General features: G+C 46.9%; 1 protein-coding gene across 5 annotated transcripts; it reads right to left on the reverse strand.

The window, feature by feature from the left end:
• Window positions 1-5,393: 5,393 nt before the first annotated feature.
• On the reverse strand, window positions 5,394-25,977 carry LOC307090429 (voltage-gated potassium channel KCNC1-like; the record flags this gene model as incomplete). 5 transcript variants are annotated; one of them, XM_079757073.1, is made up of 5 exons in its annotated part: window positions 5,394-5,545; window positions 9,807-9,827; window positions 12,430-12,633; window positions 13,149-14,130; window positions 25,305-25,977. In XM_079757073.1, the coding sequence occupies 5 exons, from the start codon at window positions 25,923-25,925 to the stop codon at window positions 5,394-5,396; spliced, it is 1,980 nt and encodes a 659-aa protein (XP_079613199.1). The 5 variants fall into 5 exon arrangements, with proteins under 5 accessions (XP_079613199.1, XP_079613196.1, XP_079613200.1 ...); XM_079757070.1 differs by having other exon boundaries at window positions 13,137-14,130; window positions 25,305-25,925; XM_079757074.1 differs by lacking the exon at window positions 9,807-9,827 and having other exon boundaries at window positions 25,305-25,935.
• Window positions 25,978-26,610: the final 633 nt, after the last annotated feature.

A 26,610-nucleotide genomic window follows, 5' to 3' on the forward strand; every position in this document is an offset into this window, starting at 1 on the left:
AGTTTATTAAAATATAAATGTTCTCTTTGTACACATCCTTTATCCTGTTAAGCTCTGTTCTTGGTCCCATTGGTCTCCGGATCCTCTCCCTAGAGGTTTTCCCTTGGTCATCCATCATCTCCTCACCATAGGCTGGACTAGCTCTGGGAGCAGCCACTGGCAGCTAGGGGGCAAGAGAGAGACAGGGGCAGTAGGTGTCTCAGGGTTTCTTGTGCCTCATTGGCAGTGTAGGCTTCCTGTCAAGGTGAATCATCTCTCATGATTGGCCCATTTGAGAAGATTGACTCCTAGGTAGGACGTGGCAGTGTCCTTCTTGCCGTGTGGTCTGGGATCTATGAGCTTTGTCTCCTTCATCTCTTCTCCTGTGATTGATGTGAGCGATGCTGTCGGACATTGTCTATCATGTGCGTATTTCTGGGGAAGGGGAGGGTGGAGCAAAAACATTAAGACTCCCGTGTCCACCACCAGGCAGTTAGGTAGGATACCCATCGCCACATGAGGGACAGAGAATGCCAGGCTTATCCTCTAGTTGCATATGTTGTGATAAATTAGGCGCGGTCAGGGCTGTGTTTGGTGCAGATGCTACATGAGGGTTGGTGCGTAGTGCAGTTGAGCGCTATGTTTCTGGACGGTAGTGTATCGGAAGCGGATGGAAGACTTGGTTTTTACCAGCAGGAGGAATCTCCTCGCTGGTAATTGAATGTAAATGTGGGGCATCGCGATGGCATTTCCACATCATACACACACACATATATATATATATATATATATATATATATATATATACATATAAATATATATACATACATATTTTTGTGTAAGTTGTGTCTGTTTTGTTTTTACCAAGTTGATGGATAAATACCTTATGGGACATTGAAAGTTCTGAGAGTTAAGACTGTTTCTCTGTCACTCACGCACGATTCGACATGTGAATGAAATAGTTTAGGTGGAGAATACCATCTCCAACATCTCCCAATGCATAAAATCCTCCCGCCAAGCTGTTGAGGACAACGAACAAGAGTTCCCAGTCAACAATTGCTACAGTTTGTTAGCGGAGATGCTACAATGATGGGGGGGAAGTTGCTCAGTGGGTCAGTCCGTCATTCTGCTGCAAGATGGAGCACGGAACTGCGCGTGATGTCTTTTGAAATGTTTCATGTGACAGGAAGTCTCTTTCTCCCAAAGTGAGTGAGTGCAAAGTCTGTCAGGATGTCCTGGGGAACGTTGGAGAAGGTCGAAAGTGAGGGTGAAGATTCTCCGTTCTGATGATAGGTTGGTTGATTGGTTTTGGTAAGAAGGTGGCGTGCAGATGGTCTCTTGTCTCCAGCCAGGGGTCTGGTCCCTTGGCTCTGGCCCCGCGAGGACCCTCCATCCCACTCCCCTCGTTAGAAGGAACCACTAGAAACTCAACACTGTGGACACAGGGAGGACACAGCAATTAGCCTTCAACTCACCCCTGCCATCATCACAGTCTCCCTCTCGTTTGTCAGATGTTATTACGCAGTTAATAATCAGCGTGACCTTGGTGTGAACGTATTTGTTTTAAACTTTTAATACATGTGGATCAGCAAATTACTTAGTTGTTCAGTTGTGGAGTGTTCAGTTCAGATTGATTAGTTATTGGCTTTGTTACTGACATGAACGGTAAACCATGCATGCGTCTGGAGTTGTATTTGTGGAGTATGACATAGTTGGGGTAGTGTTTGGTATGGTGAAGTGGAGTGTTTGGTGTGCTATGTGTAGTTTTAAGTATAATTTGAACAATGTAATTGAGCAGTACTGTGTAGTTGTTGAGCGTGTGCCTGTAGTGGTTCTGTAGTGGTTTAAAGTGAGTATTGTGGATCATGTGATAGTGCAGGGTAACCATTACCTGCAGACTGCTGGGTGACTGGGCTTATGAGAGTCAAACACACATCTCAACAACAAGGAAAGTTGGAGTGGACATTACAGAGACAAGACACACAATGAGACAATATTCATCCGTCAACAGTATTCATTCATCCCTCCATCGACAGTACTCATCCATCCATCCAGCATCACTTCATCCATCCATCCATGAACATCACATAACACAAACACCATCCACCCGTCTATCTTAACAGCTCTTCCCCCTTCATCACGAGTACAGAAGTCTTGAAGAATTTGAACAGTTCCAAAATATAAATAATTGGTAACAAGGCAGGACAGTGGCTCCAAGTGTCGGTAACCTGCAAGTTATCTGAGGTGATCCACCTGGTGTGGATGATCTACGCAGGAGATGTCACCATGGCAACCAGGACGGTGGCAAAATATATTTAGATCACCTTAGCGGTACAGATTTACAATGACTGATGTAAGTTATAATTGCCGAAATGGTGAAACACTAGCAGCATTAACAAGGTCACGTCACATGAAGCGTGTGCTAGCCGTCCATTTGTATATGTTTAGAAACATTTTACCAACACTCAGAGAAGTGATGTCAGCAATACTTGAAAACGAATATGTAAAAACACTGAATACAAACAAATTCAACTATATATTGTATAGGATTTTAATATATCGATCATTAACGTGTAGAATTATACATTCTAGTTAGAACCAGCCATCTAGCAAGAATTGCTAGCTGAGTCTAGCCGGTTACTCTGGATTCTTCATATTGACATCAGTGCCTACGTGGGCCTCATAGAGGTCTTTTAACAGCTTTCAGAATTCCCAGGGTGACTTAAACTCACTCTAACCATTATCTTGCAATGCACTCTATTTGAAGTACAATCCGTTGCTAATATGAACACTTTACATTACAAATCACAGATGTTCAATGCTCAAATGAAGGGGGTGGCTGTGTGATAAAACAAGTTAGGAACATTGTACAGTGACCACTGCGAAATCATTCCCTTACAGACAAATTAATTTAAAAAAAAGTCCCTGTAGCAGGCTCATTTGAAGATCTACAAGTGTTGACATTCTAAACATATTTTACAGTTACCTAGTATTTCAATATCAACAATATTTTAAGGATGAGATCTGAATCCTTATTGGAAGAGATAGCCAATGGCATTTGTGCGTTTTTTTATAAGATGAGTTCACCACTTGATATCATGTGTATATGAGAGCATGGCGATGTAGCACTATTGTGCATTAAATATCTACATATTTAGGTAGCTCTCAAAAAATACATCCATTCAACTTAAGGGAAATTCTCTTTGTGTCTTGACTATTGAAAGACTGAAGGCCTCAACATGCTTCTGCGTGAAATGTGTGAATCGTTGTTGCAAACTGTCTGCGCAACCTACTCAAAAGGTGTCATTACACCAAATGTGCACTAATGGCCAATCAAACAACAAATGCATCTGTAGATGATAGATCATGGCATGTAAGTAACACATTGTCTCCAGATGTGTAATATAGGGATGGTTTGTTGCCAGATGTGTAACTAGTGTTGTTTTGTCTCCAGATGTGTAATCTGGTGATGTTTTGTCTCAAGATATGTGATATAGTGATTTTTTGTCTCCAGATGTGTAATATAGTGTTGTTTGGTTGCCAGATGCGTTATATTGTGATGGTTTTTCTCCAGATGCTAGTCATGTTTGGTTCTCAAAAATGACTTCTACACACTATACAAACATTACATGTTGTTGTCAGTAAAGGATTCACACATCAAGCTTGCATACAAGATGGAAACACTCTCCACATAAGAGGAGCTCATTATCTTGGAAGCACATATATGTCTTTAAACAAAAGAGCTTCAACTAAAAACCCCAACTCTCCATACAGCTCAGATTTAACAGATCATTATGCATTAGTACAAAAAAAAGGAAAACAGTAAGAACAAGAAAACTGAAGAACAAACATTTGCTATAAAGATCCAAAGAACAGAGAAGTACACACGGACAACACAAGTCAAATACTTACAGAACTTTTGCAAAAATCAAAATCACTTTTGTAAAACATACTATCAAGAAGTCTCGATCATGCTGATCGTGTGGCTCATGACATTGAAACCCGTCAATACATTTAGATGGCAACACAGAAAGCAGACATTACAAGTCAACTGCCTATTAGGTCTGTGCACTCTTAAGGTTAAAAATAGATCTGGTTATTTACATATATGGGCACAGTGCGTTTCCAGCATCAATGTATATTGCATGTATATTGCATATATGAATGTATGTATTTCTTTTCTTTTTTTTTGCTTAATCATTTGATATCATGGGATTTGAATGATATCTGTTACATGGAGGTTGCAAGAGGAATATAAATTATTATATGATCAAACTACTATAATTTGAAATTGCTTGATTTTAGGAGGTTGCTTTTTTTATTCATAAATTTATATATTATTACATTATAAACAAAATAGAACAATTCAAAAATAAGAAAGTTTTGGTAAAACAAACTCATGTGGATAGAATTAATTATAATACTATTGTATGTAACACCTACCTAATAGTACATACTTTTTATAATAATTTAGTTTTATAATAATAGTAGTTAGTGGGAATTTGATATCAAATAACATTTTAGACTTGGATGAAAAAATAAACAGCAATGTGTGTGGGTTAATTTTATACAGAAACATTTTCTTTATTTCTGTGGTGAATAGAAACATATGCTAAAAGCGAACGTCAAATCTAAGGCTGATGAATGTTTTTCGGAGGTAAGCCAATTAACAACTACAGGATCATAAACAAGAAGGATGCAAAAGCACAGATACCTTCTGGGATGTTACCTTCAGAGACTTGGTCATTTGCTCTATGATATCACGGCGCGTCACAAGACCTATGAAGCAACCCTCATAGTCATAATACCTATGATACCATTTCACATGAAATGTACCTTAATGCTCAAAGGGTTTTCGTGTGATAGAATGAGACCTAACTTCAATCAATCTATCTATGGACAAGGTCTGGAGTCACTGGTCATGGACTTGTTCCAGAAAGCACAACACACTTATTTAAAAAACACATCACAGCACATGTTTTACTGTGGGTTTTACCATTGGTAGCCTTTTGAGGTTCTATCCAAATCAGATCTTTTTTTCATACATTTCTTACGAGAATTAAAAAAAAACATGTATTCCTAGCTAGAGCTAAACCTGCTAATATGTTCATCAGCTAGCCTTATGCATGCATGGCACACCATCGTTTTTGTCTTTCTTCAGAGTCACGTTGTCTTATTGCTGCTTGTTTTTGTGGCCTCCTCCTCAACTGTACTAGTGACGGGAACCCACGGCTCCACTCGACATTTAATCAATTCCCCAACTGCTAAACTCCTCTGTCAAGCGAACAACCCACTCCTCAAATCCTTGAGCAATCAGGGACCAGATAACCCACTGCTAAGCTCCTCATCCAACCGCTTTAGACCTTGTCCAATCAGCTAACCCTCCAGTGCGCTTGGTCCAACGGGAGGCGGGGCTACAGGATGGAGGGGATGGGGGAACGGCAGCGATGCAGGGGGGCGGGGGTCTGGTAGGGCTCGTAGGAGGGGCTGCTGATGGGGGCCAGACGCAGGGAGGATCCCCCTGAGATGTTGGTCAGACTACGAGACTTGTCGTAGTCAGCGCTCGCTAAACCAAAACATCAGATTGCGTGTTGAGGGGTTTCATATTATATTCATATATTCATATTCATATTTCATGTTGTATCATTTATTTATTTACATATTCATTTTTGGTTGGTTAATTTAAAGCGTTTTAGGGTGTTTAGAGGTTTCATATCATATATTCACCGTTTAGTTCGTTTACAATGTTTAAAGGTTTGATATTGTTGGATGTTATTATATGAGTTAAGTTCAGTTCATTTAAAATGTTTAAGGGTGTTTACAGGTTCCATGTAACGTTTATTACGTTATATTATGTAGGGTTATTATATGATATTATATTGGGTGAGAAACATTAGAAATTCAACATATCAATGACAATAAGGAAAATAAGAATAGAATAGAAAAGAGAATATTGAGAAAATGAAGTCATTAAAATATTAAAATGCAAAAGTTCGACATACAGGACAGACACAGACAGAGACAAACAGGACAAAACAAGAAAATGGATTTTAATAAGGAGTTAAACTTTTAAAGCTTTAAAATGTGACAGTCGGCAAGTTGTACTAATAACCATGTCAAGGTGTTTTGGATCACATCCCTAGTTGAAAATCGGCATCCCTGACAACTTCACCTGGCCAACAGAACAACGGCATCACGTCCTTCCCCATGACACCATCTCCTTCCCCAGGGAGAGGATGTTTGAGGAGAGTGCTGTCGTCCTCTGGTGAAAGCCACAGGGAACATATCTATATATATATATATATATATATATATATATATTATAATATATATAAATTATTTAACGCTGTTCTCCCATAGTTCCCCTTTTTAACCTGGTTAGGGTAGCTAACCAGTCAGAAGGTTAACTTGGTTAAGATAGCTAACTGAAGAACCAGAAGGTTCATCTAGTTAACTAGCCAGATCACAGTTCCCTGGGACTTGACCGGACAGGTGGGTGCTCCGACGCTCGTTATTGGAGAACTCCCAACCAATAACAGACACTCCAATGATGGCTGGAGCCCTGTCTGTCTGCCTGCCTGGCTGTTTCGGTCTGACTGTCTAACAGGGTACATTTACAGCTCACTCCAGCTATCATCGGGTCGACACTATGTAATATATCCATGTGTAATGTCATGAAAATAAGGAATCATAGAATTATCATTCACGTAAAAAAAACCTCCTTATTTTTATTCTTATACTATCCTGTCCTATTGTGGCTTGGTCCCATTCAGAAGGCAGCTGGGTGAAATATTACGATTTGAATGCTTAAGTTCATTATAACGGTCTTTGTTTGGTCTCTAGATAAATGTTTATAAGTCATTAAGGGTTTTTCCATGGCTGTTAACGATCGTCGTAATCCTGTTTTAAATGCTTCATTTAATCACTGTGCAAAGAAGACAACTTAAAATGGTTCCTTTCTTTAAGCAGACTGAGCGATGGAAGCTTAACGTCCACCTCTAGGGGGAGGCAGAACACAGGTGTTGTGCTGGTGGTTGATCGCTACATAGTTATACACGAGACATGTACATATGTATGCTGGATGGTTAATTATAGACACTGTAAATGTGGGTGTTAACTTTAACTACTGAGCAGCAGACAAGTCACTTTATACGTCTCGACCCATCAAAACATCAAACTAAATTATTCTCGGAAGAGATTAATGGATATAGATAGATATGTAGGAATATAGAAATGTGGGAGGACGGATAGATGATATCTATATAGATGGATGAATAGATAGATGGATATATGTGGATAGATAGATATGGTGGAAGATAGATGGATATATGGGAGGTTGGAAATATATATATATATATATATATATATATATATATATATATATATATATATATATGGGAGATGGATAGAGAGTTGGAGAGATATGAATAAAGTATGGGTGCACACTCTAGCCAGAGTTCATCCTGCGACTGTCTTTAAGATGTGACCAACTGTTCCTGAAAGACTTTGTCAATGAACTGCTGACTATCTGGAAAGTCAGGGGAGTGGCTTCCTGCTCCTTCCTGTTCCTACAGGAAATCGATGGTGTGATGAGGATGCTACGTCTCCTCTTTCTCATCTTCATATGTATTGATCTCCACTGACCACCACACACCGCTAAGCTATATGACTAGAACCTCCTCCAACAATGCTGGTTAACGTCCTCTCTAGCTGGTTAACCCAACCCACCCCTATATCTGGTTAACACCTCCCCTAGGTGTTCAACGCCCTCCACCTGGTTCGTCATAGCTGGAAAATCGCTTATCCTATATTTGCTTACACACCTCTCCTATATATCTGGTTAACCCCTCCCCCGTATCTTTACCACTTCAAAACTCTATCCCAGCAACATTGCGATGCAGGATCGCTTGTAATAGCCTACGGGCAGTAGCTAGCCAGCTTCAATTTAGATGTGACGAATGAGTCAAGAAACATGAAAAAGTCGGAAAAGCAAACCATTTTTGTTGACTGCCTTAAATCAAGTGATTTTTTAACGCATATATATATATAAATTAGTTATGTATTAATTTATTTTATGTTTGTTAGCCTGTTTAATTCATTGGGGATTGTTAGCTAGTATTATGATTATAAAACATCAGTAAAAAAAATAGAAATAAAACAAGAAAAGCACAAAAGATAATTACAATAATAGATATCGAAAGAACTTAACCAAACTGTCGTACAGGCACATATAACAACAGTACTGAGAACACAGATAAACTCACGATCACATACAACACAAAAAAACTCCACAAACACAGAACTGGAAATAATAAACTAAACCATCGGTTTACCAAAACTAAATGAGAACGAGACGGTTAGAGAGAGGGAAGGAGGGCGAGAAAGCAAAGAGCGAGAGACAGTCAAAGAGAGTGGAGGGAGAGACAGAGGAAGAAGATGAGAGATAGAGGGGTAAGGGAATGGAAGAGAGAGAGAGGTAGAGACAGAAGCAGAGGAGAACAATCAAAGAGGTTTACCAGGGTTGACCTTTGCGAGCCATGCAAGGAGCATTTGGTGGGTCATAGGTCAAACAGAATGTCTCGCAAACGCCAATTAAAGTTCCAACTCAAACAGAAACGAAAGCACACAGATACCAGTTACACAAAGCTGGACCTTCCCTCTTTAAAACTCAGGAGAACTGGATCCAAATCCAGCCTTTACCCATCACCACTAAGTGGACAGCTGTAGAGAGGTTCTTTTTTCAGCCAATAGGGTGGAAATGTTTGAAGGGGGGGTAGCTCTAGCTTTGGCCCTGGTCTAGCTTTTAAAGAGGGATGGATTGGAGAGGAGGTTACCCCTAGTGTCTTACCTGTTACAGACCGCTCTACCTTTCTGTCTCTTTCTCTCTCCGCTTGTCTCTGTTTATTTGCGTGGTCAGCATGTAAATGCTTCACCACCGCAACTGCTTATTTAATATTATTCTGTGGTTGTGTGTACAGCTTTTCAAAGTGCTGAGCTATTTACAGTCAAAGCACTGGGCTGAACTCAGTACCATCTCTGGACTGTGATTCTACCCTAGGCACTGGAAGCACAGCTTAGTGGTTTGGGTAATGGTACGTCACTCTCCTATGCTACAGGATTGGCGGCTCAGTGACTAGCTCAGTGCTACAGAGCCAGCTGCTCAGACTAGCTCAGCGCTACAGGGCTAGCTCTAGTCAGATTAGCGAAGCGCTTCAGGGCTACCTCTGCTCAGACTATCCCAGCAGGACTGGGCTAGCTGCTCAGGCTAGCTCAGCGCTACAGGGCTAGCTCTAGTCAGATTAGCGAAGCGCTTCAGGGCTACCTCTGCTCAGACTATCCCAGCAGGACTGGGCTAGCTGCTCAGGCTAGCTCAGCGCTACAGGGATAGCTCTGTCCATACCAGCTTCAGGCAGCTGCAGCGATTCTAGTTTCAGGAAGTTAGTCCTGGAGTGGTGATGTACCATCCCAAGACCTCTCCAGCGCTGCTGACCCCTGTGACCTCTAATCTGGGACCTCCGTTAGCTTTGGTTGAACCACTGCAACATGTTCCTGCCAGTATACCCGGGATCATATCCCTTCCAGCATACCCTGGTCTGCTGGGGTTCACAGTCAGCGGCTGTGACCCTGACCTGATCCTGACCTGAACCGCTTTCAGGAGGGTTCACCTGCACCAGAGGTCAGCCTGGGGTCAGCAGGGGGTGGAGCCACACAGAAGGAGGGGGGGAGGATGAGGAGGAGGAGTAAGCTACACAGACGAAACAACACAACATCAGGCGGCTGAGGTAACAGTGATATATATAGTAATATAGAAGATATAGAAGACATACAGACGCGTGAGAGCACACAACCTGAAGAGAGAAATGACAACAACAACAACAACGACAACAACAACGACAACATCAGACAACAACAGACAACAAGACTCCTCCCAGACTCCCAGTATCTGACCTGTCAATCATCCACACACACCATCAACCAGTCGCAGCGCCATTCACACACACACACACACACACACACACACACACACACACAACACACACACACACACACACACTCACACACTCTTAAACATATATCAATATAGCTAATGTGATGGAAATGACACATGTAGCAGAAATCCCTCATAAGACATTTCAAACACTGAAACAGTGTGCTGGGGAGGTGAGGTTTCACCACATGGATTACAAACAAAGAATACTAATTGTTTAAAATCAAGTTTGAGTTGAATACTAGTGCAGTACATCTCTACCTTATGTCACATTGTGGTTTAAACGCTTCAGGGTTAACACTGTATGGCACATGTGGTGCGCACACAACATGGACCGTGTGTGTGTGCGCGTGTGTGTGTGTGTGTGTGTGCGTGCGTGTGTGTGTGTGTGCGTGTGTGTGTGTGAGTCAGTGTGTGTGTGCATGTGTGTTCTCCTGTGCCTCCTCCGGGGTTCCCATATGGACCTTGTTTGCGTGTGGCATGCTCGGTGTGCTAGCATGTGGATAGTGTGTTAGCAGCATGTTACCTCTGCTCCTCTTAGGGTTTGATCCAGGAGGAGGTGGCGTTAGCATTGAGGTCCTGCTGTAGCAGAGACCCCTCCATCTTATACCAGTCCTCCGTCAGAGGGGAGACTGGGCTCATCTCTAGCCAGTGGCAACGCGGCCAGTTACGGGGTGTAGGAGTGTTTTAGATCAGGGACGTGGAAGCAGAGGTGGAGGTGGTGGAGGAGGAGGTGGTGGAGGTGATGGAGGAGGAGGTGGTCATGGTGGAGGTGGAGGAGGAGGTGGTGGAGGTGATAGAGGAGGAGGTGGTCATGATGGAGGTGGAGGAGGAGGTGGTGGAGGTGGAGGAGGAGGTGGTAGTGGAGGTGGAGGAGGAGGTGGTGGAGGTGATGGAGGAGGAGGTGGTGGAGGTGATAGAGGAGGAGGTGGTCATGGTGGAGGTGGAGAAGGAGGTGGTGGAGGTGATAGAGGAGGAGGTGGTCATGATGGAGGTGGAGGAGGAGGTGGTGGAGGTGATAGAGGAGGAGGTGGTCATGATGGAGGTGGAGGAGGAGGTGGTGGAGGTGATAGAGGAGGAGGTGGTCATGATGGAGGTGGAGGAGGAGGTGGTGGGGGTGATAGAGGAGGGGGTGGTCATGATGGAGGTGGAGGAGGAGGTGGTGGAGGTGATAGAAGAGGTGGTCATGATGGAGGTGGAGGAGGAGGTGGTGGAGGTGATAGAGGAGGGGGTGGTCATGATGGAGGTGGAGGAGGAGGTGGTGGAGGTGATAGAGGAGGAGGTGGTGGAGGTGATGGAGTTCGAGGAGGTGGTGGAGGTGGAGGAGGAGGTGGTCATGATGGAGGTGGAGGAGGAGGTGGTGGAGGTGGAGGAGGAGGTGGTCATGATGGAGGTGGAGGAGGAGGTGTTGGAGGAGGTGGTCATGATGGAGGTGGTGGAGGTGGAGGTGGTCATGATGGAGGTGGAGGAGGAGGTGATGGAGAAGGAGGTGGTCAAGATGCAGGTGGAGGAGGAGGAGGTGGTGGAGGTGATGGAGGAGGCGGTGATTGAGAAGAAGGTGGAGGAGATAGGGGTGGTTAAGGTGAGGGTGTGGATAATGAATTTGGAGGTGGAGGTGGGGACAATCGAGGAGGTAGGAGGTAATGGAGGAAGATGTGTGACGTGGAGGTGGAGAGGAAGGAGGTGGTGGTGGTGGTGATGGAGGTTGAGCCATAAATAAATAAAGGAGTGTTAGAGGATGAGACCCAGGAAAGGAGCAACAGAAAGAGGAGGAGAAGGGGGTATGGACCCAAACATGGTTAGGGGTCAGGGGATAAGGGGCAGGAATAGGGGGGTGAGGAAGGAGGAGGAAAGGGGGGGGGGGAGAGAAAGACAAGTGACAAGAAGTAAATTAATGCATGGTTCACTATCTGAGTCCTGAAGACAGAGAGAGATTATATATGGGCATGATGGAGAGAGAGAAAAGGAGAGAGAGAGAGAGAGAGAGAGAGAGAGAGAGAGAGAGAGAGAGAGAGAAGAAGGGATAGAAGTAGAGAGAGGCAAACGTAGAAAGGGAAACACAGAGAGAGTAATAGAGAGCCTGAGAGAGAACCAGTGTTAGCGTGAGATAAGAGAGGGATGGATAATGAGCATGGTGAGGTGGAGACACAGAGTAAACATGTCGCATGTGACGGACAGATGGCTCGGCCAATAAGAGGAACTGAAATCATGGAGTGGAGCAGAAGAGCTGTGTGTGTTTGGACAAGTTGTACTGTATGCGTGTGTGTGTGTGTTTGTGACCAGTGTGTGTGTGTGCATGTGTGTCCGTTCTCATTGCACTCTTACCTGCTGCATCACCGAGTGCGTGTGTTAATGAGGTCGCCCTGTTCTCGTCTACGTTCGCTCTACGTGCCGTCTACACGCACCCTGGTGTGTGTGTGTGTGTGTGTGTGTGTTCGTTTGTTGCTGTTGTCGCGACCCACCTTTGCGAACGTTGCCGTCTGTGGTGCGGAACTCCCTGGTGTTGAGGAGGAAGCAGGCGCGGTCCTGCTGGTAGCGCTCCCGGCTGTTCCCCAGACCCCCCCTCACGGCGGGGCTCCTCTCGTCGGGGCTCAGCACCTGGTCGATGTTGGGGCAGTCCTCGTTGGCCAGGGCGGCCGAGGCAGCGTCCCCGTTCTGCTTGGAGTCTGGGAGGAGAAGCGAGAGACCACAGGTTCCTCCTCCACACTGCGTGACACCTGTTACCCCAGCACACCTGGACGTGCTCACAGGTGCTGCCGGGAAGATTTAAGAGCTGTCCTTTCATTTGTGGTCTCGTTAGGAATGTGTTGTAGTCTTCCGTCAGCTGTTAGTGAATGAAGTGCTCAGTGAGAAGTTAACGCCTCTGTGTGAAACCGTTGAGATTTCGGATTAATTATTTCTGACCAATCAGGGCATCTCTTCTCATCTTTTCACATCATGAAGTGTGTGAGTGAAACTCTTCTCAATGGCAGAGAAATGTAGAGAGGCTGAGAGCAGAGAGGGAGGGGGTGTTTTTCTCCGGCTGTTTATTTTCTAAATGTAGCTCTCAAATGTTACCTGCAGCAGATGTAACCTCCAGCAAACATCCTAACCTCCATCACATCTGAAGAGATCTGAATCATGTTAACCTGCCGAATGCGGCTGTAATTCTCAAGGAAGTTGATTTTACAAAGTGACTCACCTCTGTTGATCTCTATAATCTCCTCCTGAGCCAGGGGGCAGTCTCCCGCCAATCCTCCAGATCCTATGACGCCACCTAGCACATTTCCCAGGAGCCTTTGCGGCGATGCGGTTGCCATGGCGAGGGCGTCAGGCTTGCAGTAGTTGGGGGATCCGGGTTGTGGCGCGCGGGGGATGTGCTTGTTCTTCTTCTTGGGCAGCTTCTGCTTGGCCATGGCCAGGGAGTAGTACATCCCAAAGTTGTTGACGATGACGGGCACCGGCATGGCGATGGTCAGCACGCCGGCCAGAGCGCACAGCGCCCCCACCAGCATGCCCGACCAGGTCTCGGGGTACATGTCCCCGTAGCCCAGCGTGGTCATGGTGACCACGGCCCACCAGAAGCCGATGGGGATGTTCTTGAAGTTTGTGTGCTTGGCGGCGGTGGGGTCATCCGGCGAGGCGCCGATGCGCTCGGCGTAGTAGATCATGGTGGCGAAGATCAGCACGCCGAGGGCCAGGAAGATGATGAGCAGCAGGAACTCGTTGGTGCTGGCCCTCAGCGTGTGGCCCAGCACACGCAGCCCCACGAAGTGACGCGTCAGCTTGAAGATGCGCAGGATGCGCACGAAGCGCACCACGCGCAGGAAGCCCAGCACGTCCTTGGCGGCCTTGGAGGACAGGCCGCTGAGGCCCACCTCCAGGTAGAAGGGCAGGATGGCCACGAAGTCGATGATGTTCAGGGTGCTCTTGAAGAACTCGGCCTTGTCCGGGCAGAAGGTCACCCGGAGGAGGACCTCGATGGTGAACCAGATCACACACATGCCCTCTACGTAGGTCAGCCAGCTGTCGGTCACCACCTCATAGACGATCTCCTCGTGCGTGGTGTTGCCCACCGTGACGTTCTCCGTCCGGTTGTAGATGGTGTTGAAGGCCTCGTGCGTCTCCATGCAGAAAGTGGAGATGGAGATGAGGATGAAGAGTAGGGATCCAAACGCCACGTACTGGAGAGAAGAGAAAGGGGCGGACGAGGTTAGGGGCCACATGGAAACACGTGAGGAGAACGAGAGCATTGCAGGGGGATTCAATCCAAAGACAAACTCCAGTCACTCCAGAATTGTATTTTCTTTCTTGCGGAACATGGAAGCCAGCGATCTCCTATTGAACAACATCTCCTGAGCATGATATGCTGATCCTTAGACCTGATGATGGTTTCCTCAGAGCTATGACTCCATAAAGCAGGGAGCACACAATGAGCTTTCAGCCTCGGCATTGCCAATATTTCCAATGGAGTTGAGCATCGAAGCCCAACCAACTGTCTACTATACCCTAGACATAGTTGACAGAACAAATTCACGACCTCCCAGTTGAGTTGCCTCTCAGAGCCTGTCCATCCAAACATGGAGGCAATACTAATTGTCAGCAGAAGCTTCCTGAGCTGCATAATGTATGTCCTCGTCGGTACATAATTCAAACCCCAGACCTAGCATCCAGTGCTCGCTGAAAGCTCATCATGTGCTTGTGCCTCACTCCTTACACCACTGTGCTGCTCACGAGGCCTGGCGTTAAAACGCATCTGTGACGTTCTACCGTCGAGTTGTGTGATAAGCCATGTGAAGAGCTAGAGATGCTGTGGGATGGACACATGAGGACAAGGTACAGAGAGGGGAAGTAGATGAATTATAGATAATGTTCAGTGGCTGATGCTGCTGGAGTATTCTGGAGCAGAACAGTGTTGGAACGGAACAATGGTAGGAGAGTGCTGGTACAGAGGAATGTTGGAACAGAGCACTATTGGAACCGTACAACAACAGTGTTGGAACCACGGTACGACAGAATTAGAAGAACAGTGTTAGAACAGTGTTGGAACTGGTTGGAACATTGGTAGAAAAGTAAAGTGTTCGAACACTGTTAGAACAGTGTTGGAACCATGGTAAATCAGTTGTAGAACTACTAGAACAGTTGTAGAGCAAACATCTACTGTGTCAGAACCTTGAACCCTGTCAACGTCCGGGGTCTGAACATTGATAATTATGCGTGTCTCTGCAACTCTTTACAGTTAGTGGCTGTAAGATGCACTCACTTTCTAAGTGGTGATTAGATGTAAAGGTTGGCATTAGTGCTTTATACATAAGTGGAGGTATACTGTTTTTGATGGCTATTTCTATACCTAATGATACTGTGATCGTTATACATCTCGCATTACCATCATATAGTAGAGCCATTGATTTAGCATTTAGTTTCCTGTCAGCTCTTTAAAATCCTCGTCTCTCTCATATATATCCTCACATCCGAGACTCTTGGCTCCTCCACTTCCCCTCTTTCCTTCCTCCTCTCTTCCTCTCCCCCTCCTCCCCTTCTCTTCCTCCTCACTTCCTCTCCCCCTCCGCTTGCCCTCCTCCTGCTTTTCCTGCCCCTCTCATCCTATTCTCCCTTGCATTCTCTCCTCCTGCCTTTCTCTTCCTCCCCTCATTCTCTATCCCTGTCTCCCTCACCCCCCCCCCCCCCCCCCCCCCCCCCCCCCCCTCCTCCCTGCTCCTCAGTGGGAGGTGTGTTCACCCGGTGTCTCCTCTGGTCACGCTGGTGTAGCTTGATCCATTAGAGCTGGCGCGTGCTGCTGCCAGCCGCGGTCGCGTGCCGCGCCGCCTGCTGTCTATTTATAAGCTGCACTCTGCATTACCGGATGAATAATACAACACAGATATACGTTGGAGCCTCCAGCACCTCCCCGCCTTTTTACATAACGCCGAGGCCAACCAAGAGCACGGTTTCTGAGGCACGGCCAAGGGAATCCAAGGGGAGAGCGATTTAGTGGGAGGGCTGCGAGTGTGTCTTTCCCCTGAAGGCAGCCGCTCCGCTTGGCTTCAGACGTCTCCCCCTCTGATGGTCTGACCGGGCTGCTGAAGGCCCAGGGTGTATTTATAGAGGAGCACATTGGCTGGGGAGGGAGAGGGCATCACTGGGAAGCCTTCTGTCAAAACCACTCCTCGAAATACGGAGACGGGTCATTAGGGAGCAGGTAGTGGTTGGAGGGTGAACACAGAGGCGGGTCGTTGAGGAGCAGGTAGGGGTTAGACAGTGAACACAGAGACAGGTCATTAAGGAGCAGGTAGGGGTTAGACAGTGAACACAGAGACGGGTCGTTGAGGAGCAGGTAGGGGTTAGACAGTGAACACAGAGACAGGTCATTAAGGAGCAGGTAGGGGTTAGACAGTGAACACAGAGACGGGTCGGTGAGGAGCAGGTAGGGGTTGGACAGTGAACACAGAGACGGGTATTTGAGGAGCAGGTAGTGGTTAGACAGTGAACACAGAGATGGGTCGGTGAGGAGCAGGTAGGGGTTAGACAGTGAACACAGAGACGGGTCGGTGAGGAGCAGGTAGGGGTTAGACAGTGAACACAGAGACGGGTCGGTGAGGAGCAGGTAGGGGTTAGACAGTGAACACAGAGACGGGTCGGTGAGGAGCAGGTAGGGGTTAGACAGTGAACACAGAGGCGGTTGAGGAGCAAGTAGGGGTTGAACAGTGGTTACAGAGACAGGTCATTAAGGAGCAGGTAGGGGTTGGACAATGGTTACAGAGACAGGTCATTAAGGAGCAGGTAGGGGTTGAACAGTGGTTACAGAGACAGGTCATTAAGGAGAAGGTAGGGGTTGAACAGTGGTTACAGAGACAGGTCATCATAACATCCGCAAAGGAGGTTATGTTTCCTGCTCGTCTGTGAGTCTGTTAACAGGGTATCTACAAAATGCGGAGCATGATTTTCTCCAAATTGGGTGGGTAGGTTGGTTATGGTCACAGCCAACAAACTAACTACCCTGAAAGGTTGTCAGGGGTTCATGATGATTGTTGGGTAACCTCCTCCATCCCCATCCACAAGTTTTCTTGAGAATCTCTAAACAGGGCCTTGTTGGGTGTCATCGGACTCGGAGCAGCCAATTGGCTGCCTCTGAGCCAGGCTCACTTATACCAAGCTGATGCCTTGGCACTAGTGATTGCCAAGGAACACGTCTGTGCTCTAGTGAGCAGAGTTTATATAATAAGTATAGGTTAATGGTGTAGGGGTTGTTGCTCAAGGGTTTTTCAAGGGTTGACATTGGGAATCAAACCAAGTATATTCAACCTGTAATAGAACAATCCAGCCACGACACAATCCTACCAAACACAATTCAAGATATAAGCATGCCAGCAGATAAGAATGGATATATGTAGAACGACTGAGGTGTGTGTGTGTGTGCTTGTGTGATAGTGTTTGTGAACGGACATGTGCATGTACGTGTGAATAAAGGTGTGTGTACTTGGAATGAAGATTGAACACAAGGGAAACAATTTTTGTTTTCAGTCCAAGTTTAGGATCTCACCCTCTATCTCTGTTCCTCCCTTGTTCCAACTTTCTCTCTTTTCATCTGCTGTGCTCATCACTATCTGACCTACTTTGCTACTTACACAAACACCTGTTTACAAACACATACACACCGACAGACACTCCTGTTCACACACACACACGCAAAAGTTAATGCTTGGGAGACATAGTGGTGACGTTCTGATTGGCTGCAACCCAGCCAATGGGTTGCAGCCCAGTGTTCTGTCCTTCCTCCTGATTTTAATATTATCCCAGTGTTGAAGAGGAGGAGGAAACAACAAAGATGCCTACATCACATGTGTTAGAGGGTTGTGCTAGACTGCTGCTTTTAGACACGATATCACTCTTCCTCCTTTCCTCTACCTCCCAATCTCTCTCCCTCGCTTATTCCTCTCTCTCTCTCTCTCTCTCTCTCTCTCTCTTTCTCTCTCTCTTTCTCTCTCTCTCTCTCTCTCTCTCTCATCCTCCCTCTCTCCCTCCATCTGCAAGTGGGCCAGCAACAGTCTTTGAAGACCCAACATGCGGGCTCAGCCCCCCCCCCCCCCCCCCCCCCCCCCCCCCCCCGTCTAGCCCCTCCCCCCGCCCTCACTACTGTCTGGATCTGGGAGGCAGACCAGCTGCCGCCGGCACCTGAGAGGCCTGGAGCGACACCATCGCAGAGCTGCACAGAGGATCCCGACGCCCCCTTCACAACTCAGAGATTGCGTTTGACAGTTCATTTGTGGTTGACGGAATCCCAGAGCTAGCTCACCAGAACCGCACGTCAAGTAACGTAGTTTGCAGCGTGATACATTTGCCCAAAAACAAATGATGGCGTGAATCCTTTTGTGTTGACGTTGGAACTTGCTGTGGTTTATTGAAATTTGGCTAAACCACGAATGTATCGACTTTTTTCTTATTGTAGGCTAAGATATACAGGAAGGACTGGGAGATAGAGGGGAAGACATGCAGCAAAGGACCATGGGCAGGAATCGGACCCCGGCCACTGCGGTAAGGTCTGGGCCTTAATGGAACTCGCTCTAGCCAGTTCTTTACCCTAACCACCGGGGCGCTCCAAATGTATCGACGTTGCAAGTTCCGGCATATCGCCTGAGTCTGAGAGACTCCCAACTTCTCCGACATACCGCTTTAACGATACGGTGACAGCAAGGGGTAGCAGGGAGTGCTATACCAACCCTGACCCTAACCCAAATACTAACCCTCATCCTAACCCAAACCCAAATACTAACCCTCATCCTAACCCAAACCCAAATACTAACCCTAACCCTAACCCAAACCCAAATACTAACCCTCATCCTAACCCAAACCCAAATACTAACCCTCATCCTAACCCAAACCCAAATACTAACCCTCATCCTAACCCAAACCCAAATACTAACCCGAACCCTAACCCGAACCCTAACCCGATCCCTAACACCAACCCAGTGAAGATTGGCTGGAAAGACACCCCAACATCAATGTTCTACACCACCCCCACCATCAGCCCCACCACTTCCACTCACCTCACATCACCACCAGCCCCACCCCCACCACAAACACCAGCATATGTGGATCACGGATCTGCCTCCACAGCCATCTGAGGGGCTGTCACGCTTTGAGTAGGACCAGCGATGACGAGTGTGTGTGTGTGCGTGTGTGTGTGCGTGCGTGGTGTATGGAATGTTTTTACCACTTCAAATATATATAGGAGGATCTAGAATAGAAGAGGGTGGAAGAGAGAGAGAGGGCAGACAAGAGGAACGGAGAGAGAGAGAGAGAGGATATAAGAGAGATAGAATAGATGATAGTAGAGCGAGCTGGAGGACAGGAGTGAGAGGAAAGGAAAAAGGGCGAGAGGGAGGATAGGGGCGAGAGAGTATAGGAGAAAGCAAGGACATGAGAGCGAGAGAGGACAAGAGAAAGGGAGGACATGGGCGAGAGAGAGAGGACATAAGATAGAGGATAGGAGAGAGAGGATAGGAAGGTTGCTCTACTGCGGCAGAGCTCCTCTGGTTATTACAGCATCACCACAGCCTGCCTGACTCCCTGTCACCATGGCAACCACTGCCTTCTCCTCTTCAGCACCAAGGACAGGGCTCAGCCAAATACTGCTCCCACACCGTAACGCATGGCTGGACCACTACATGCCAAATGGTGAGCATGGAGGTACAAGTTTGGTGTGAAAATTATGTGACCTTGAGGGACCAACCAGAACCTTCGAACCAGATACTGCTAGTAGCTAGGCAACACTTGTATTATTTAAGTTGTAGAAAGACTAGCAGTACTTAAGTAGAAACACGAGATGTACTTAAGTTGTACAAACACTGGTATTTAAGGCGAAGGAACATCCATAGTATTAAAAGTGTAGAAACATGAGAAGTATTTAAGGTGAAGAAACACCTACAGTATTAAATGTGTAGAAAACGAGTAGTATTTAAGGACTAGAAACACTGGTATTTAAGAAGTAGAAAAAATACCCATAGAATTAAACGTGTAGACACGCTAGAAGCATTAAAGCAGTGTAAACAGTAGAAATGCTTGTAGTAAAATAATGAGGACAATTATTTTCTTTCTATGTCCAGGGTGCTCTGCCAAAAACATGCTGCGCTCAGCAAAGCAAAAACAGCAAGCAAAACGCTTGCTTCCTATTCATAAGCACTACAAAATAGCCGCCAGAGTTTTAAAGAGTTCAGTGGGATCCAAGCCAAACCCTTTTTGTGGAATACCAAACTATATATAAAATCTCTAACCTTACACCTAAACCTAACCTTCTCTAGCTTAACATCTAAACTTAACCTCTTACCATAAACCTTACCATCGCTAGCCTAATACCTAAACCTAATCATATCTACCCTAATATCTAAACTGAACTAAATCTATCTTAATACCTAAACTTCAAATGTTTTAACCCTACACCTATCTCTAACCATCTTCAACCAAATACATAACATAACCATATCTAACCCAATACCAAAAATGTAGCATCTCTTGCTTGATACCTAACGTTAACCATGTTTGTCCTCAGATCTAAAGTTAAGCAGAAATACATTAATGCCTCAACTTAACTATATCTATCCTAATACCTCAACTTAATATGTTTTAACCCTACACCCGACCCCATCTTTAACCCAATACATATACCCAACTATATCTAGCCTAATACCTAAACTTAACAATCTCTAACATTTACATTTACATTTAGGGCATTTAGCAGACGCTTTTATCCAAAGCGACTTACAATAAGTGCATTTGTTACAATAAGTACATTTGTCATAAGAAGTGATGACAAATGTACTCTAACCTCATAGCCTACAGCCGCTCGCCTATAGCAGCTAGCCTGGGGCTAATAGCAGCTCTCCCTGTCAGCTGGGCTGATGGATGCTCATGGGCTGAGTGTGAGTGGTTAGCGTGATGTTTTATGGACAGACAGACACACAGAGTAAAGGCCAATGTGTTGTGGTGCGCGACACGCCAGAGATTTATCCTCAACGCTTAGCAGCATGAAGACCCCTACCTCCAGACCCTCCCCCCCCCCTCCCCCCCTCTCGCTGGGTCTTCCACACCTCTACAGGTACAGCAACACGATGGGTACTTGATGCGCGTGTGTGTTTGTGCGTGTGTGTATGTTTGTGTGGTTCTATTTGCGTGTCTGTGTGTCTGTGTGTCTGCTTGTGTGTTTACGTGTGTGAACAGGAAGGATCCCTGTAGGAAGCCAGAGTGCTGCCCAGTTTTGTCCATTTGGCTGACAGAGCTGATTCAGCACAAAGACAGTCTGCTAGGAGAGAGGGGGGGAGAGAAGAGAGAGGGGAGAGGAGGGGAGAGAGAAAAGGGGAGAGGAGGAATGGAGGGAAGGAGAGAGAAGAGGAGGGAAGGAGATGAGAAAGGGAGTGAAAGGAGTGTAATAGAGGAGGGAGGAAAGAGAGAGGAGAAAGAGAGGGAGAGAAGGAAGGGAGTGAAAGGAGTGTAATAGAGGAGGGAGGGGAGAGAGTGAAAAGAGTAGAGGAGGGAGGGAGAGAAGGAGGGAGGGAGGGAGGGAAGGTACTGAAATGAGTGTTATAGAGGAAGGAGGGGAGAGAGGGGCTGGAGGGAGGGGAGGAACCGAGTGAATGGAGTAAAATAGAGAAGGGGGAGTTGAGAGAGGAGGGAGGGAAAGGAGGGAAATGAGTCAATGGAGTGTAATAGAGGAGGCAGGGGAGAGAGAGGGGGGAGGGAGGGGAGGGAGGGAGGGAGGGGAGGGAGTGAAAGGAGCGTAATAAAGGAGGGAGGGGAAAGAGAGGAGGGAGGGGGGAAGGGAGTGAAAGGAGTGTAGTAGAGGAGGCGTTCTTGCAGCAGAGTTATTTTACACCTTATGCGTCTTTCTGCTGCAGCAGGTTAAAGATGTTTTACTGGTTTCTACTGTCTGGTTCTAGAGGTTCCTCCTGCTGGTTAATGCAGTTCTGACTGGTTTGTACTGGTTTCTGGATGCACTGGGTTGTCCTCTGCGTTGATCTTTTAATGTGATCATAATTCATCACAGTTGACTGCCAGCCCAGCTTGACCTTCCCACGTGGAGAGAATAATAGTCTCTCTCGATCCACTTTCACTATCGTGCCCCTCCTTCTCCTCCTCTCTCCTCCCATTCCTCCTCTATCCTACCCTTCCTATCTCTCCTCTCCTCTCCCCCCCTCCTCTCTCCCTGTCCTCTCCTCTCCTCTCCCCCCTCCTCTCTTCTCTCTACTCCCCATCTTCTCTCCCCCTCCTCTCCTCCCCTTCTTCTATCCCCCTCTCCCCATTCCCCTCTCTCAGTGTAAAAGAGGCCGTGTGTAAAACAAGGGCAAATGGTGACTTCTATCTTTCAAGCGTCGTTTTGTTTTCAAGTCCACCTCTCTGAACGACCCCCGGTGATGTCACCGTGACGTCACCGATGACCTTGGGGACGTTCTCCAATCAGGGAACAGGGAGAAGCAGCCGCTGTCACTGGCGTAGCCGGAGTGGAACTACAGACCGTACCCCAGGCCTCATGGACAGGTTGGTATCGACTGTGGGTTAGAGTAGGGTGTGATGGATTAATTAACGCAGTAAACACACAGAAACAAAGATACTGGGATGCCTTGTCCCAGCGCAGCCGCACATTGTATTATCCTCATTTACTGAAATGTAATATGATGTAATGTAAGGACAATATAAGTATTATCTTAATGTATTGTAATGTGTGGTTTTATTATGTATAGAGAACTCACAAATCCAATGCTGCCCCCAGTGCACCCAGAACAGGGAGTGGAGTTGAACGTTAACAAACAGATATTCATCTTCAAATGAAACACTCATGTGTTCCTCGATAGGATGTGTTTATAGACACTTTGAGATGTGATGTGATGTTGAAATGATTGTTTGGAGTCTCCCAGGGACCCGGAACTGTGCTGGGGATTCAGCGCAACAGTATGGTTTAGAGAGACTGTTTAGGGAACCAAGCAGAGACGCCTTGTTACCAAGAGGTCAGAGGTGAAGGTTCGGACTGGTCCTCGCTGACAGAAAAGAGATGGTTACTCTTGTAGCCAGTAGGAACCCCCAACGCATCTATCCCTGGAGAGGACAGAACCTCAAAACATCGCGCTGGGCTACAGCGGCCTCAGAGCTACTGAACAGATGACTGGAGAAACATAGCCTAGATACAAGTAGAGAGTCACTTAAATGCCACAGCCTGCCGGAGTATGGCTGCTGACCATTCCTTTATGGCCACAGCCCAAGCATCTTCCAATGGCTTCTTCCTGAAAGATAACGCGCCATCCTTTCTGCATGGAGCAGGATATATATGAAATGTGTCCAACACCTTGATGAGCCACCAGACCCCTGGGGTAATTTGGAAGTCCCACCTAGTATTAGGAAGGTGTTTCTGATGAAGAAGCCACTCTGTGTATATAAGTTTCAGGAGCTGAGGTGTTTGAAGGACGTTGTGTTTCAGGTATTATCTCAGACACAGCAACAGGTGGGGAAGAAGCTTGTGTTTCGGAAGGACGCTATGTGGATACAGGGAGGACATGCTCACTCCACAGACAGACAGAACCCAGCACCCCAGAGGAACCCAGGATCTCCTGGGAGGATTTAGGCTAACTGCCTTACTGCCACAAACCTCAGCGAGTGTGTGTGTGTGTGTGTGGGGGGGGGGGGGGGGAGAGAGAGAGAAAGTGGAGAGAGAGCATGAGAGAAAAACAGCAGACCTCATGGGTGATCATCAATATGAGATCAATGGGCGGACTGGGAATAAGTCCTACACACTGGTGGGCGATTCGAAGGAACCCTCCCCTTCTCGCTCTCTTTCATCCCTCACTATTGAGGCAGAACTACCACTGTGTGTGTGTGTATGTGTGTGTGTGTGTGTGTGCGCGCCTGCACCAGAATATGTGAATGAGATCAAAGTATTGATCACCTGTGTGTCTGACTCTATCATTCTCTCTCTTGCTCTCTCTCCATCTCTCTCAATCTATCCAGCTCTCTCTCTTTCACGCTCTCTCGCTCTCTCTCTCTGTCTCTCTCCCTCTCTGTCTTAGTATAACAGGCCATTAACACACAAACGCTGTTAGAACAAACAGAAAGAAACTAAAACACGCACACAGCGATAACAGATGCACTGCTAAATATAATTGTTCTATAACGGTAGATTCAGTGGCTATAGGTTCTGAAGGCCATCTGGAAAACACACCACCTATATCCTATATCAACAATATCATACCATGACATGAAAATCAAATGGAAATCACACCATCACACCAACATCACACTTGAATTAAACCAACGTCACAGTAACATCACACCATCATAATAACATCACACTTACAACATCAAAACGAATATCACACAACACCAATGTAACATAATCTCAACACCAGACTAACTCTTTCACATTAACATTAGGCAAGGCAAACTTCACAAATGCACCATCACACTAACAGCACACACACAATCCAGTGACATCACTCCACATCACATTAAAATCACACTACCACATTAACCTCACGTTCACATCACCTTACAAAAAAAAGACAAACATCAGACAAGCACCAAATCACATCACATCACACAGACATCACTGTGCAATCCCAACCCCATCATATTAACATCACATCACGAGACCTGCAGTGTGTGTCTGTGTCTGTGTGTCAGTGAACGTGTGTCTGTGAACGTGTGTCTGTGAATATGAGATTCACTGCCTTCTGCCTCGTTGTTAATCTGTTAAAAAAGGCTCGTCTGGCGTCGCGAAGGAGCGAGCGGCGGTCCAGTGCGGGGCCAAGCATCGGTGCGGTCGGTGCGTAAAGACGGAGAGCCGCCGGACCAATGGCTCGACGCTCCGATAAATCACACACTATAACACTGATATGATACGTGGTCGCTGATGTGCGTCGTAAAACGGACACGCGCGTCCTGACTTACAATATTAAAATGCTTATGACTGGAAGACGTCGGGGGGGGGAAATAACACAATGACTCGGTGGGGAAACGTCGCATATTTTCCAGAGCGGTAAAGCAGAGGATCGAAACCCAGGTTTTATATCAGACATCGGACCGTGCTCCATTCTACCTGCGCTACCAGCATTAATTATTCACCTCCTGAGTGTGCAGCACCTGTCATCCAATACAAGACGTCTCCACCGAGACCAGATCTGCCCTTGGTAAGAACATTCGTCTGTAATCAAGGAAGGACGGCGCCTGCTGAACTTCATTCAAATAAACTTCTCGTGTTGCCACGACGCCCGCTGGTGCAGCACAGCACAGCACAGTATCCCCACATGATCCTATACTAATAACACACACACACACACACACACGACCAGACGGGCGGCCGGCACCGTGGCACACTCACCCGGGCGTATTTGGAGGAGTATGGGTCCTCGAACAGAGCCCATATCTTGGGTTGCCAGGTCTTCCACCAACCCGCCCTCCGCGCGTCCTCCTGCATGCACAGCCGCTTCAGGTCCCCGTCCGCCCCGCACAGCGCCGGGTCGTCCTCCGGCGCCTCGGGCTCGGGGTTCTCGAAGCTGTCCAGCGCCTCCTCAGCGTCCCGGTGCTGGCGGTAGTTCATCCAGCAGCAAGCCTCCACGTCGGTCTCGTCGATGCCCCAGAAGGCCAGCTCCTCCTCGAAGAGCGGTCCGCACACGTCGTTGGGGCAGTGGAGCTTGCCCGTGCGGTAGTAGTTGAGGATGAAGGAGAAAACGGACGGGTGGCGATCGAAGAAGAACTCGTCCAGTTTAGGGTCGTAGTCGAAGTTATTGTAGGCGTCCGGCTCGGTGAGGAACGACAGGCGGGTGCCCGGTAACGTTTTTAGGGTGCTCCGGTATGTCTCGTGCCGCACCCCGCCACAGTTGATCACGATTTTCTCGCTTTCCGACGGACAAGTCATGTCTGCGCTGTAACATGCTTTGTTGGACGACTTATTCCCACCCTTGCGCCCTTTGAAAGAGGAGACACAGACTGAGCTGAGCATGAGGAGGAGGAGGGGAGAGGAGCGGCGAGCAGAGAGGGGAGGAGGGAGGAGGAGGAGGAGGAGGACTCTGCGGAAAGAGAAAGGGCAGAATTAAAACATCAACATTCACACGCTGAAGACGCTCTCGTCGCGGGGACACAGTCACTCCGTGGGCAGATTGTTCATTTAATTACGGTTGAAATACACATCGCGGCTGTGTTGTGCGTGATCATGGGGGACGAGGTTGTAAAGATTCATCCTAAAGGTTGGTTCAGTGTTAACTCGAAGCACCGGAGAACAGGTGCACGGTGATCTTCATTAAACTGCTAATTGTCAACACCAACCGGAGCGATCTCCAGTACAGTGATCCACACACTGCTGTAGCTGATGTAGAGGACAAATACGCACACGCACACGCACGCACACACATACATACATGCTGTGCATCTTACAGCGTGGGGCAGTGTTACAGCGTAGTGCAGTTTAACATTCCATTGTCATGCCAGCTTAAATCGGTGATGTTGGTGATGTACTGATAGTCAAATAAAGCATGGAGATATACAGTGAGCGTATACTGTTACATTGTAGCGGAACAGTGTGGAGCTACACTACCATTTATAGTGCCATGTTACAATGTGTAGCTACAGTGTAATTAACAATATAGTGTTACAGTGAATTGTTAGAATGTGTAACTAAAGTGTATCGT

Source organism: Pollachius pollachius (assembly GCF_949987615.1).
Source record: "Pollachius pollachius genome assembly, chromosome: 19".
NCBI classification, from domain to species: Eukaryota; Metazoa; Chordata; class Actinopteri; order Gadiformes; family Gadidae; genus Pollachius; species Pollachius pollachius.